The sequence below is a fragment of the Acanthisitta chloris genome, unplaced genomic scaffold (genome assembly GCF_000695815.1).
Source record: "Acanthisitta chloris isolate BGI_N310 unplaced genomic scaffold, ASM69581v1 scaffold16286, whole genome shotgun sequence".
In the NCBI taxonomy this organism is placed as follows: domain Eukaryota; kingdom Metazoa; phylum Chordata; class Aves; order Passeriformes; family Acanthisittidae; genus Acanthisitta; species Acanthisitta chloris.
In genome coordinates this window covers 24769-38550 of record NW_008678850.1, presented here as the reverse complement: position 1 = coordinate 38550, position 13782 = coordinate 24769, and the positions used below count along the sequence as shown (strand labels likewise).

At 36.4% G+C, this 13782-nt stretch overlaps 1 protein-coding gene across 1 annotated transcript in view; it reads left to right on the top strand.

Moving 5' to 3' along the window:
* Positions 1-4048: 4048 nt before the first annotated feature.
* The window catches only part of ESYT2 (extended synaptotagmin-like protein 2), a gene marked incomplete at both ends in the record, with an annotated part of 26733 nt that continues 16999 nt past the window's right edge, over positions 4049-13782 (top strand). The window contains 7 exons of the mRNA XM_009077072.1: positions 4049-4104; positions 9209-9329; positions 9974-10150; positions 10550-10632; positions 11888-11936; positions 12590-12679; positions 13101-13196. Coding sequence (XP_009075320.1) covers positions 4049-4104; positions 9209-9329; positions 9974-10150; positions 10550-10632; positions 11888-11936; positions 12590-12679; positions 13101-13196 — 672 coding nt within the window. The remainder of the gene's footprint in view (positions 4105-9208; positions 9330-9973; positions 10151-10549; positions 10633-11887; positions 11937-12589; positions 12680-13100; positions 13197-13782) is intronic.

Here is a 13782-nt window from a genome sequence, read left to right as displayed (position 1 = left end):
TTTTTTTTTTTACTTTCAATGTATGGGTTGCATTAGTTCTCAGTACAGAGCCTTGATAAGATGTGATTTATTTTTTTTTTAATGGAGAAATGTAATTTGTTTTCACTTCTCTGAGCAGAGGAAGAGTTGAAAGAGCTTTGAGTAATATGACACGCAAACTACTTCATCAGGAAGTGTAACTGGTGTCTGAAATGCTGCCCTAGGCCAGTGAGCTGGCTGCTAAGAGCCTCTGCAAGGCACATTACCTCTCTGTTGCAGCGTGCTGTTGAGACACCACATAATTTCTGGCTCCTGGCAGAATTTCACTTGGTGACAAATCCTGAATGCAGTCTTTCCAGTGCCCTGTTAGTTTTGCTGCAGAGAACCAGCTGCCATTCTCTGAATTTAGCTAAACTAAGAGATTTATGCATTGCTCAAAACAGCAAGAGAAAAGGAGATTATATTAAGCTATTTTCTAAGTACAAATTTATTTTTTTCTGTTGAGTGCTTCACCAAAGTTTTTTCAGCTGGCAGCCTTTGGCTTGCTCTGTTTTTCTCTGTAGAGCTCTTCAGTTAGCTAGGATGGTGACATTGCTTTAACTTATGTCAGAACCACAAGGTAGGGGATTGTCTTCCCCAGCAAGTTGCATTGCTTTAACTTATGTCAGAACCACAGGGTAGGGGATTGTCTTCCCCAGCAAGTCATGGCATGGCAATGCCCAAATGGAGATTGAAAATCCTTGTTATTTGTTTGGACTGTGTCTGCAAGGGCTCCTTCCTGCACACCAAGCAGTCCTGTAGATTTGCCTCCTTGCTTCTCAGTCTGTGGTGGGTTTGTCTGCTGTCAGTGCTGTTTCCATACTATGCAGATGTCAGATTTCTTTGTGTGAGCTGATGTGGCCTTTTGGAAAACTCTTGTTGTGTTACAAAAGGTGTATCTATTGCTGGACTGGTTGTGTTTGGAGGCCTCAGTGCAGACAACAACCTTATTGAAAGGAATGTGGAGGTGATGGGAGTGTGAGGTAAACACTAAAACAAGCAAACAAAAACCCCAACAAACCACCTCACCCCCAAAACATGGAAAGAAACAAGTATTTGTCACTATACCCATCTTAGGATGTGTGATATCCATGTGCTTCTGGTAGAACTGGAAGGGAAGCTCTTTGCTGGGCAAATACAACAAATCTTTGCAAGGAGAACTTGCCTTTAAAGCCCAAATAGGGAAAGCTTGATTTGTGCCAGGAGTTTGAAGGCTCATATTCCTTCCAAAACATTTAATGGCTTAAGATTTATTTGCAAAGCTTTTCTAATAATCCTGTAAAGAACTTAGCTGTAGTAATGTTTTTTAATTTCTTAAGCTTCAACTCTGAATGGAAAAGATTTGTTTTAACACTTCTGAAATTGGTCTTTATCTTGGTATTTATTCCTGTAGAGAGATTCCTGAAGAGAATTTCTGATACTATATATACTAATTGCATTTCTTGTCTAAATGGCCACTCTTCATAGCACTATTCTTTCAGGGTTTTTGTGTAATTATTTGTTTACATGCTGCATGGTCTAAGGACTGATGACAGAATGAATTTGTACCCTTGTTTTCGACAAGAGTGTGGTTGTACCATAGGCACTGTGTGTGCTTCATGCTCTGTATTGCAACCTCAGTGGAAAATGTGTAGTGCTATCACATAGCTGGCTCTTCATTTTGTTTTGGATTGTGGCAGTTAGTACAGAAACAAGTATGATACATGTTTCAGTCTAATGTAGGAGATGAATTTCAACATGTGCTCTATTGGTTAATGCATTTAATTCTGTTAAGTCTGTTTAGGAGACAGCACAGGGTTTTGCTGTGTTTAATGCCATATGAAATATACTAAACAAAACATGAAAACAAGGAAATGCAAATATTTTCTCATGTTCTATTTATTCTGAAAACATCATTATGTAAAACTGCTAAATATGGGATGCAGATATGAACACCTTAGGATAGGGACCACTTTTTGGAGGTATTTTGCCTATGAATAATGAAAAAATGAACAAATCATGTAATGAACTGGGTTCTTTATCTTAAAGTAATTCATATTATAAAATTACAAATTATAAAAGTAATTATAAAATTCCTTCTTCCAAGGCTGTGGTAGTCTGCATAGATTTTTAAAATGTCACCTAATGTACAACCAAAACTTGTTACTGGAATAAGAGCAGCAGTCTGAAAACACAACTTGTGGTTAGTCTTATCAGCTATTACCAAGCTACTAGTATGTTACATTAATTAAACATCTGTGGGTTTGCAGCATTGAGGAAGTAGTACAAAACTGAAGCTATTCACACCAAGTTGGACTGGATCAATTATTCCTTTCTTCACTTTCTTTTCAGATTTAAGATGAGTAGGAGATTTAAGAACATAGACTAATAATTTTCAAGTAAGAATACACTGAAATGTCTTTGTTTTCTTAAATATAAATATCCTGTGTGTTCTAATTCAGAGTTTATTTGGAGAGCTAGAGAACTAAGGCTTAGGTATCAATGTAAAAGAAGGCATTTCATAACAATTTTTTTCAGTAAAGCTTTTAATGCTGTCTTCTGCAATATCCTCATAGGTAAACTGATGAAGTACAGACTAGGTAAGGGGATAATGAACTTGGTTGAAAGTTGGCTAAACTCTTATGGCTCAGTGGGTCGTGGTCAGTGACACGAAGTTTAGCTAGAAGGATGGTCAGTAGTGGTTACAGCACTAATTTTTCCATTGAAAGGATAATGTTTTTTTTGTGTGTGTGTGCTTAATTGTTACAGGTAGGTCAGGTAACATTGTTCATAGGTAAAATTGTTGAAATATTTTGCCACCAGTGCAAAAGTATATTAAGTAATAGTGCTCCTTATGTGAGTAAATGCATTATGTGCTACATTTAGTGGAAGTATTCACAAAGGAAATCACTAAGTAAACTATTAATAGATCCTTTGTAAATGTACATGCTAATTTTTTAAAAGAAAATGGTTACAGTGTGATGATTCTTGCTTTTTTGTGGAAATATGCAATATTTGTTGTTTTGTTTCAGTGTTTAGCTGAACCATCACAATTAGTTTCTTAACTGAGGAGTCTCAAAATCCTTTTTTCATGCAGTTATGCTTAAAATAGGTTAGTTGGATTTGGAAACATGGTGGTAATTGGGTGCATTTGGGTTTGTTTGTTGCTTATGTATTCAGCTAACTTATATACAGTTAATAGAAAGCTTTCAGTGAGAAGGGAAATAAGGAAACTTGGGTCTGTTGGTTTTGTTATATGGAATTAGGATATTCTAGGATCAAAAAGGATGTTTAAATTGGTTGTTAATGCCAGCAGTCCTGAAACAGAATAGGTACCTGTATACAGCATAATGTTCTGTAAAGATTTTCAGTGAAGAAAGTGTATATGAACTAGCAAAGAGTTATACATACTAATTATTTCTGAAGATTTTCCTCACTTTGATACTTAATCCTGTTGATACTTTTCTTCCTTACTGCATCAGTGGTAGAATGAATTTCTCTCTTTGTTTTTGAAAACAGCCTCCTCTATGTTTGCAAGCTATTGGCACATCTTTCCACCTTCTTAATCCCATTCCTTCCTTCTTTCTGTTGACCTTATCTTCTAGATCTCTTATTTTCCTGGTCTCAAATGGGATTCTTCATCAATATATTATACTTTGTAAATTCATGCTCACGACTGTTCATCTATAACAGATCTATGGTGAATATGAAAATATTTCTCCAGAAAATAGGACCACATTTCATGATTTGATACTGGTTGTGTGGAGTAGATCCTGTGTACGTGTGTATATTGGGGGATGTGTAGTGTATTTATTTGCATGTGTGGAAGGGTGGCTAAGAAGATGGTGAGTTTTTATAATTGTTATTAAAAAATTTGTCTAAAAATTTCTTAGAGTGGAAGAGACTTGGGTTTTTTGTGTGTATAAGAAAATCCTGGAAACTGGTTATTAACTCTCCACTGATCAGAATCTAAAGCAATTGAGGTTTTTCTTCAGTGTTATGAATTCTAAGTTGCTTTTCTTTTCTCCCCCTCTTCCTTTGTATTTCACAGCTTTTGGAAATTAACTGGACTGGACTGACCAATCTTCTGGATGTTCCAGGGCTGAAGTGAGTATATATAAAGCAATGTTTGATATATCTACCCCTAGTAAACTTCAGAAAATCTGAAGACCATCAGTTAGTCATTTTTTTAGATGACTCTGAGCAGTTATCTCTTAATTTGAAATTGCTCAATTTGCAGAAGTTAGTGATTTCACTACAAGTCAAAGTACATCAAAAGTATATCTAGTAGGTCTGTAAAAGTATTGAAAAAAAATTTTGAATCTGCTTTTTTTAGTGTTCTCAGCCTTTCCAGAATCTTGTGAACCTATCTTCCATCTCCTAGGACAGCAGAAAGACAATGAGCCTTTTTTTTGTTTGTTTGTTTGGGGTTTTTTTTGGGGTTTTTTGGGTTTTTTTGTGCCAGTGGGTTCACAACATCTTGGCTCTTGGCTTTGTATGCCAATCCATCTCTATTTGCTTGCCTAGAGATAGTTAGAAATACCTTAAGACTGTATTCAAATTAAATAAACTTTCTAATCTCTGCAAGAACTTACTTTTAAAACTTTCAGTTAATTATGTGAGAGCAAATAGAGTAGCAAAAATATTGACCATATATAGCTATAAAAAAAGCTTATTCAGAGCTTCAGATAATACCACACGATAAATCCCCAAAGAAAAAAGCATCAATAGAGGTGAAACTCAAGCTGCTTTGAATTATTGCATCCTGATAAAGTGAAATCCTTGAATATATTAATAATTATCAAGGTATAATAGTTACCCAGGGGCTTTTAATATGGAGACAATGGCTAAGGAGATCATGGCAGATCTGATACACGCTTGGATTTTGTGACTACCCCTTTTATACTATCAAGAGTTGGCTGAATGCAGAATTATTTTTTTTATTGTTTAAAAGCAAGAGTTTGAATTTAGGTATTAAATTAATCCTCCAGTGCTCAGTTGTGTGTTTTGCTTTACTTAGACGTGTGGAGCTATTGCATGGAATCCCAGCTGAACAGCTGGAAATTAGAACTTGCATTAAGTAGGTTAATGGCTGCAAGAATGGCAAGCATGCTTAGGACTGCCTCTGAGGAAAGAGGTTTTCTTGATGAGTGAGAGAAAATGACTCACTCTTTTGACATAAAATAACGAAATTCACATTTAGTACTTAAGCTTGGTAGGCTCTGAGATTCATATCGTGCTACATATTTGCCTGACTGCAAACACAAAGCTTTAGATGTAAACAAAGTCTCACTAAATATCTCAAGTTTATGGTTTCCAGAGCAACCAAACTTGGCCACACATGCACAAACTGCTGCCATCTAGATGTGGTATAGTTTCTATAGTAACTGTAACTGAGGTGACTCATGTTCTGCTTTGCCAAGAGGTTTCTTTAGTGCTATATTTGTTTTTCTTATCTGTATGGATAAGCTGTATATTTTGGTATGACAGTTTGACATTCTGTAGTTGTTAGAAACAATGAGGAACAAGAGATTACTGCACAGGTAATTCAGGTACCTGTGTTCAGGAAGAACACAGGTACCTTTTTAGTCCTATGGCTGTTGGCTGCACGCTAAACTACTTATGTGTACTCTGTTTGCAAATGCCTTCTACTAATTGAATTTCTGCATTTGCTACTGGAAGCTTCCCCATCGGCTGTTGACAGCTTCCCTTGCTCCTCCCATATGAATTCACAAGGAAAAAGAGACAAAAGAAATTCATATGCCATCACTGGTCTCTTCTCACAGGCATCTAGTAATAGGACAAGAGGGCACAGACTCAAGCTCTGCCAGGGGAGGGTTAGGTTGAATATTAGGAAGAGATTTTTTATGGAGAGAGTGCTCAGGCATTGGAATGTGCTGCCCAGGGAGGTGGTGGATTCACCATCCCTGGAGGTTTTCAAGATGAGACTGGATGTGGCACTTAGTGCCATGGGCTGGTGACCACGGTAGGGGTGGACTGGATGATCTTTGAGATCTCTTCCAATCTGGCTGATTCTATGATTAGTATAGCTTACAGAGAATTGGAATTAAAATCTCTACATGAGGAGGAGCCAGGCTGTGAGAATGAGTATGAGAATAGTCAAGTGCTGTCAGGAGGGGATGGGGCTGATGGGAAGATGTTATGGTTGCTCAAGATACAGTGAAAACACTATGCAGTCAACATGTGCTGTCTCTGCAGTATGAATAAAGACAGCACAGGAAAAATACATAGCTGCCTGTTCTATGATAAAAGTTAAGTAGAGCTAAATAGAGAGCAACACAAACAAGTAGGTAACTGCTAGTTATTTTTCTGCAATGAAATTGAGCTTTTGAAGGGACAATCTAGTAAACTATATGAAAAATTTCACACTTATCTCATTTTTATGATCTGAAGAACTAATTGTACTTAGAACCAATGACTAGAGTTTTGTGATCTTAGGAAGCTGTTTATCAGTGATGCATCAGCCTGAGGGTTTAAATTGATTCACCTTTCTCTGTTGCTTGATTGGTGTTTTCTCTCTGTTTTCCAGAGAATGAACCTCTTATTGTAAGTTCCAAAATAATGAAAAAGATTGTAATTTTCCCCTTGTATTCATGAAGAATGCTTTGCATCTGGGAGCATCACAGTTGGATGGCATGACATAAGTTTTAAACAGCTGAAAGCATCATGTTGGTTTAGGATTCATTTACTTCATGAGTTGGTTAAGATCCTTGGTATTCTTTTTGAGCTTGCTCCTTTTGAAGACAGGGCATCTGCTGCCTCCTAGGAACCCACTTGCTCTGTGTAAAACTCTGAAATTTCGTTAATGCTGGCTCATTTTGCATATTAATTTCTCAGATGTTTTAGTGGAATTCAAGCATTTATGCTTGACGAGACTGAGCTTTGGAATTACAGAGTTGGAGTTTGGTCCTAGCACAAGGATTGTGAATCCTCCCAGTGACTGGACTGTGTTGTGCTTCACGTTGTTTGTCCCAGTGACTGGACTGTGTTGTGCTTCTGGTTGTTTCTTTTTCTTATTTATGGAGATCTGCTGTAGGCCTGTTTGAACATTAGTCAATCCCTTAATCTCTTGTTGGTCTAGAGTAGGTTTATTTATGCCTGTATCTTATTTCATAATGTCTGTGATCTTAACTACATACTAGAGAAGAGCATGACAACCTTTCTTTCAGGGCAGCTCTGGTGCCATTACCTCTCTTGCCCTACCTTGCTTTCTCTAACCTGGGTCATTTAGTTTTCTACATTAATCACCTGTTGCTAAGGCATTGAAAATAAAGGGAGAGCTTCTTGCCAGGGAGGGGCACTAACCAAAGCAGGAACAAAGCAAACTTATCTGATCTCTATAGTGATGTTTTGTCATCAGACTTGTATTTTGAAAAGTGTGGTTGTTGCTTGTGTAGTTACCATCACCTCACCTTTTTTTTTTTTTTTTCCTTTTAGTGTTAAGACTGGTTGAGATGTTTATCTTCAATTTTTTTGCCAACTCTTAACAAAATAATGAGTTAGGTTTTCTTGGCTCATTTCAGAGAAAGTTTAGCATACATAACTTGAAAACTGGATGTTTAGCAAACTGGAACTGAAAATGTTTGTAAAGTACCACGTTAAAATGATAGCTAAAGGTAGCTACTTTTCAGATAACATAGTTCTCTTCTTGTAGTAGTTGTCTTCAGAATTACTGAAACTATTAATTTTTAGGGTTCATGTAGAATGAAAATCTTTTTAAATATGGTTAGATAAGCTCTGCACAAAGGGAATGAAAACTCCCTTTTAGAGCAGATGTGAATTAACTCACAGAAGTGGAGAGGAAACTTTTTCTCTGAGCAGTACCTTAACATTATCCACTGTTGCTTCTTTCAGAGAATAATCACATGTCTTCACAGACCTGTCCATTGATCTTTATGCAGTCTTGAGCTTCTTTTTTTCCTGTTGTACTGGATACTGTTTAAAAGTCAGCTATGTTCTCTCATGGATCATAGTTCAGCTGGATTTACAGTGGCAGTGGCCAGCCAAGGGGATGCAGGCAGCACAGGTTGCAAATCTCTGGCATGAAAGATCAGTGTGCATTTCTAATGGGCCAGATTGTATTTAATGGGTTCATTCTGTTACCCATCTCTACCATAATGTTTATTACTCATGACCAAATTTTCTTCCCAAATGAAAATTTAATATGTATTACATTTCACTGCAGCATTTGTGGTTTTATGTGCTTATCTGCTGAGTCAGAGCTACTTTCAGCTGCAGATTCAGTCTTGGAAAAACTTGACAAGGAGCTTACAAGTGTTTCATCCAAAAAAATGTTCTAAGTAATCATACATTATCTGCATCTTGGTTTCATAAGGACTGTAAAAAGGGAATCGTGATGTGTATTTAGGAGGAGAAATCATCCATCCCTGAAGCAGCTGCAGTTCAGAGTGTCTCAAGTATTTGTATGATTTTCTCTCTGAACCTTTGTACACACCCCTGAAGTCTTCCTAGACACTTGTCTTCCACGGTGCATTGTGCCACTCCAGTTCTGCTTTCTGCTGATTTGTCATCAGTTCAGACCCAAACTTTGGGAACTGATAGCAGAGGAAATCTTTTTCTTCTCTGTGCTTGTGGAGGGTTATGGGGTTGGGTTTCTAAGTGATTCATTAGGAGTATAATTACTCTGCCACTCCCTTTTCACTGAACAAAACCTGTTTTGCTTCCCTAGGCTAGGTTTTACTCAGCCAGGAGCATGTTTTCTGTGTGTCTGGTTTAAATGGGTGTCCTTCCAGCTCAAGGGGACAGCTGGTTTCATAACAATACAGCAATGGGTAGCCAAACTTCCAGGGACTGTTAAATCATTATTGAAATGGAAAAGTAAAGAAGCAGTTACCATCTGTTTGGTTATATGCAGTGCAGGCAAGAAAATTTATGCAACAGCCTTTTGGTTTTAAAGGCTGAGCTGCTCTGAGGAATTTGGTTGTGGCAGGGGAATGGGAACATCCCTGTGGTTTCTGCTGTTCAGTGTCAGCTGCTCCCATCTGGTGGCCACTCAGGCAAGAATCCTTTATTTTTTTCAAAAAGTCTTTAAAAACCAGATGTGTCTTCTACCCATCCAAAAGGGCAAATCATTTCTCCATTTAGGTGATTAAGCAGCAAAAGGAGCATATTGGTGTGACATAACATCTTTAATTCTCATGAAATAACTGAGGATTCTTTTCTCCAACAGTGGCTTATCAGATACAATAATTTTGGATATAATATCCAACTATTTGGTCCTTCCAAATAGAATTACTGTCCCTCTTGTCAGTGAAGTGCAGATTGCTCAGCTGCGGTTTCCTATACCAAAGGTAAGCATGTTTCTCTTGATACTAATAATTTGGCATTTAGGTTTTTCTGTCGAGGTAACTATTAGAAATAGACACATCTGTGTGAATTTCTAAATGCAGTAACTGCAGTGGTACAAGGTGTTGAGAATTCAGTCACTGAAAATAATTTCGTTTATAAACAGTTTCTGTGGAGTTAATATCTGATAAGAACACCAATAATTTTTTTTTGCTAGAATCTTAAACATATTAGTTGCTAAAATACAGTTCAACTAAAAATTAAGTAGCATATATTTTATATTATAAATGACTGATAGTGTGCTTTACTTAAAAGTTGTCACTATTTATTGCTACTCACTGCCAGTAGCCTGATATTTCTTGATACATCTGGTATGTTGCTGATTGTTGATTTATTGCTACTCACTGCCAGTAGCCTGGTTATTTCTTGATACATCTAGTATGTTGCTGATTGTTGCTGAGTTTTTCTTTTCAGGAATGTCTTGAGTGCCAGGTCTATTGTGTATGTGGATAATATCCTTCTATTTACAGTATGTCCAAACTAGGTTTAGTAAGGAAATTGCAATGAAAATTCTAAAGCATCATCACATAAATTGTGATGATGTGGAAGCTTTTAGATAATTAGAGAAACTTATCTTTTCCTTTTTCAGGGTGTTCTAAGGATACACTTTATTGAAGCTCAGGACTTGGAGGGGAAAGATACTTACCTAAAAGGGATTGTCAAAGGAAAGTCAGATCCTTACGGCATCATCCGTGTGGGCAACCAGATTTTTCAGAGCAAGGTCATCAAAGAAAATCTCAATCCAAAATGGAATGAAGTTTATGAGGTATGACCAATAAAAATACTTTCTGTAAAGTTGCCCTTTCAAGTTTCTTTTGTGAAAGAAGATACTCTGGGGTGTCCTTCAGGAGCTTCTTGATGTCTCCCTCTAAAAGCTCAAAGTTCTGTAACAAAACAGAAGTTCTCCATTCATGTATATACTTTGGGGTTTGGTTTAGACTAAGCATCAGTAATTCTGAAAAGTACTTTAGGCTCTTAGAGCCAACATTAGCAAATCTCATTTGCAAAGTTCTAAAAAAGTTCTAAATATGTGTTTTTTAAAGCATTTGCTTATTGATATATTTTAATAGAAAAAGGCACTGCAGCTCAGTGTTCTATTATTATTGTGCCATTTAACCAAGCTAGCTAGTTTTGCCACTGACAGTGCATCTCACTGTACTTCCAGGCCTTAGTATATGAACATCCAGGACAGGAGCTAGAGATTGAGCTCTTTGATGAAGATCCAGATAAAGATGACTTCCTGGGAAGGTAAATGTTATGGAGAATACATGTGTAGGTATTGAAAAGATATGAAATACTGTGATGGAGTCTTTTTCAAAATTACTTGGTTGTGGTTCTGCTCTATAACTTTATTTATAAATCAATTATCTTTTCAAAACTCAGGTGGTAAGTAGTTCCCTAATTACTTCATATATGTAAATATATAAAAAAGTGCTTCTGAGTGTATATACACATTTATATGTTTACATATTTTTTGAAAAAAACAAGGTAAGTATTGTGGGTACCTGGAATTGCACCCTAGATGCTTTAGTGTTTAAGCTAGCTCTAATTATTTCTTCAGGCCAAGTTAATATAGTTTTAGAACTGGGTATCTTCTTCATCTTCATAGCTGTTAAATGACTGTCTCAAGTTTATTTTTCTCTCAGAAGCTGATCTTAACTATTTGATTAAAGAAAAAACATTGCTGTAATGCTTTCACAAACATTACTCACTCTTAGATTCCATAGGCCATAGGTGTTTACCCATAAACATTTCAGGGTTTTAGTCAGCTTCTTTCTCCAGTAATTTGTCACCTTTATTTCTTGCAGAATTTTGGAGCTTCCCATTGTTGCTTTCCATACAGAGTAGAACTCCCTTATCTTTCCAGCTCCTTCTCTCTTAACAGGAGCAACAGTACCTACTTCTCTTCTCATTAAAATAAAGAAGTAGGTAGTACAAAGGCTTCTTTTTCTTTGCACTTCCCTAATCTTACACTGAAGTGGTGGGGGGAAAAGTGACCTAATGTGTCCATCAGTACTAATAAAATCAGAAGGCAGACAGATCTTCATGCACTGGCATGCAGTTGTCTGCCCTGTTTCATTTTTAGCAGATTCATTCCCTGGTACATTTTTAGCTTGTGTGAACTAGCACTGTCCCAGACAATGCCCAGAGCATCAATTTGGTCACAGCCTATGTCCAGGGGCTATTTCCAGTGGGTAGTTTGGATTGTGACAGTTTGATCATATGTATTTGAGCCACATTGTGCCAGTTGTCCTCATAGCTACAGGATGGGCTCTAGTATAGGAATATTTTCTGTTATCCTGCACTCATCTTTGTTCAGCCATTTCATTCCCTACTTCTTCTTCTCTTAGGGGTTAAAAGAATAGTATTCTGCTCTTTTGATCTCAGTGGAAGCCTGGATACTCAGCAAGCACAGGGTGGGGTTTGAATTCTGTATTAGATTTTTTTGCTTCTTGGCTAAAATATTAATTTTTTTCTTCTTTTTTTTTATTCCTTTTTCTAGTTTGATGATAGATTTAATTGAAGTTGAAAAGGAGCGTCTTCTAGATGAGGTAAGTAAGTTCAGTAAATTTTGGTTTAAAAAGACCCATCAGTTGTATATGTAGTTGTTCTTGCATTATTTTTTCCTGAGGATAGTTCCTGTATGTGCAATAACCTTAATGCTATAGAAATAAATTCCCTGATGATCAGTACAGTGGTGTGAGGGGTGTCTGAGTTGGTGAAATCTGGAAAGAAATGCTGTTCTTTATCTGTTAAGGTCAACACTATGTAAATGAAAAAATAGTAACCTATATTTGGTGAGAGGTTTTTCTTCCAAGAGAATACTTAATTGCCTGGTTTAACTATTATTAGATTTAGCTGACTAAATTTTTGTTCTATATGTGAGAGAGATTTTATAGTAACGTTGTGCAACGTTTGTATTCCCAGAACATCTTTGCAGAACTCTCTTGGTATTTTAAAGCTGCTATTACTATATAACATAGAGGTTTGTCTGGATGGGTTTTTTTTGTCATTCTGTGTTGGAATATTTAATAGAGAATAGGACATTCTATAAACAATGAATCAGATTTTTTTCAGGTTATGTAGATTTCAGCTTTGAAAGCTTTCTAACAGAGCTTAGTGTTTCCTAAATGTCCTTGAATAAGTTGCAATCATGTATTTGTTTGGTGTCAGATGATTTTACATCACTTTGCTTAATTTTTAGTGGTTTACTTTGGATGAAGTCTCCAAAGGAAAGTTGCATTTAAAACTGGAATGGCTCACATTGATGCCAACTGCTGACAATCTAGACAAGGTACTGGAGAAACACATTACTTTTAATCTAGTCTTAATTCTTGTGGGGTGATTTTGTTGAGATTTGTTTGTTTAAGTATATAAGTAATTTAATTCTCTAATTGTGGTAAATTTGGATAAACTTGGAACTTTATTCCAAGCTGTCTGTCATTGGAGATCTCAAACCAATCATAATTGTCAATGTACTATTGTGGCTTGGGATTTTAAAATCCTTTTGGTGTTCTTTTCTTTTCTCTTAATGTTATTGTTTGAGAATGTCAGCTAACATTTTATTTGCCTGGGATAGAAAGCTAGATATGATATTATAATCAGGACAATTTAAAAAAGACAATAAAAAGAATAAGAAAATGGGGTGGAAATTTCCATAAAAAAATAGTTTTTAATTATCTACATGAGTCTTGAAAACTTACTTTTTGATTTAGGTGCTAACAAGCATTAGAGCTGATAAAGACCAAGCCAATGATGGACTTTCTTCTGCATTGCTTATCCTCTATTTGGACTCAGCAAGAAATCTGCCTGTAAGTTACATTCTGATGGCTAGATACCCTTTGGCCATGGATATCTCTTGAGTACTTGCAGCATGCTTTGCTTGGTAGTATGACACACTGCTTTACTAACACACATTATGCCATGTTTTCTGTAATTTCTCTCCTTTCAAAATGTGTAATGTAAGGTCCACTTTTTTAGTAGTAGAGTATTATAGGTATATAGCTAATAAAACATTACTCTTTAATCAGTGTGATTTTTCTTTAAAGAATGCTCCTTTCCTGGACTTGAAAGGCTGCATGATTTTATTACACAGTGTTTTCCATAAATAGTATGGGATTAGCATGAGGAGTTTTAATGGGAAAAGACCCACTTCCTTGAGTTCAGGTAAACTTGCTTTGGCTTAGGGTATTGCTGGAGATATGAAGGTGCTGAAGTCCTCAGCATGAAATTAATTCTGTGCAGTTGATGTTACAGTGGCAGAACACTTGTATGAGATTTCTCTCAGGTTGCTGATTGGAGAATGAAACATGAAAAAAAACCCTAAGTTCTGTCACTCTGATTTATCCTATGGGACTGTGAAATAGCTGGTTTTGGAGTTCATTTCAGGTTAGTTAA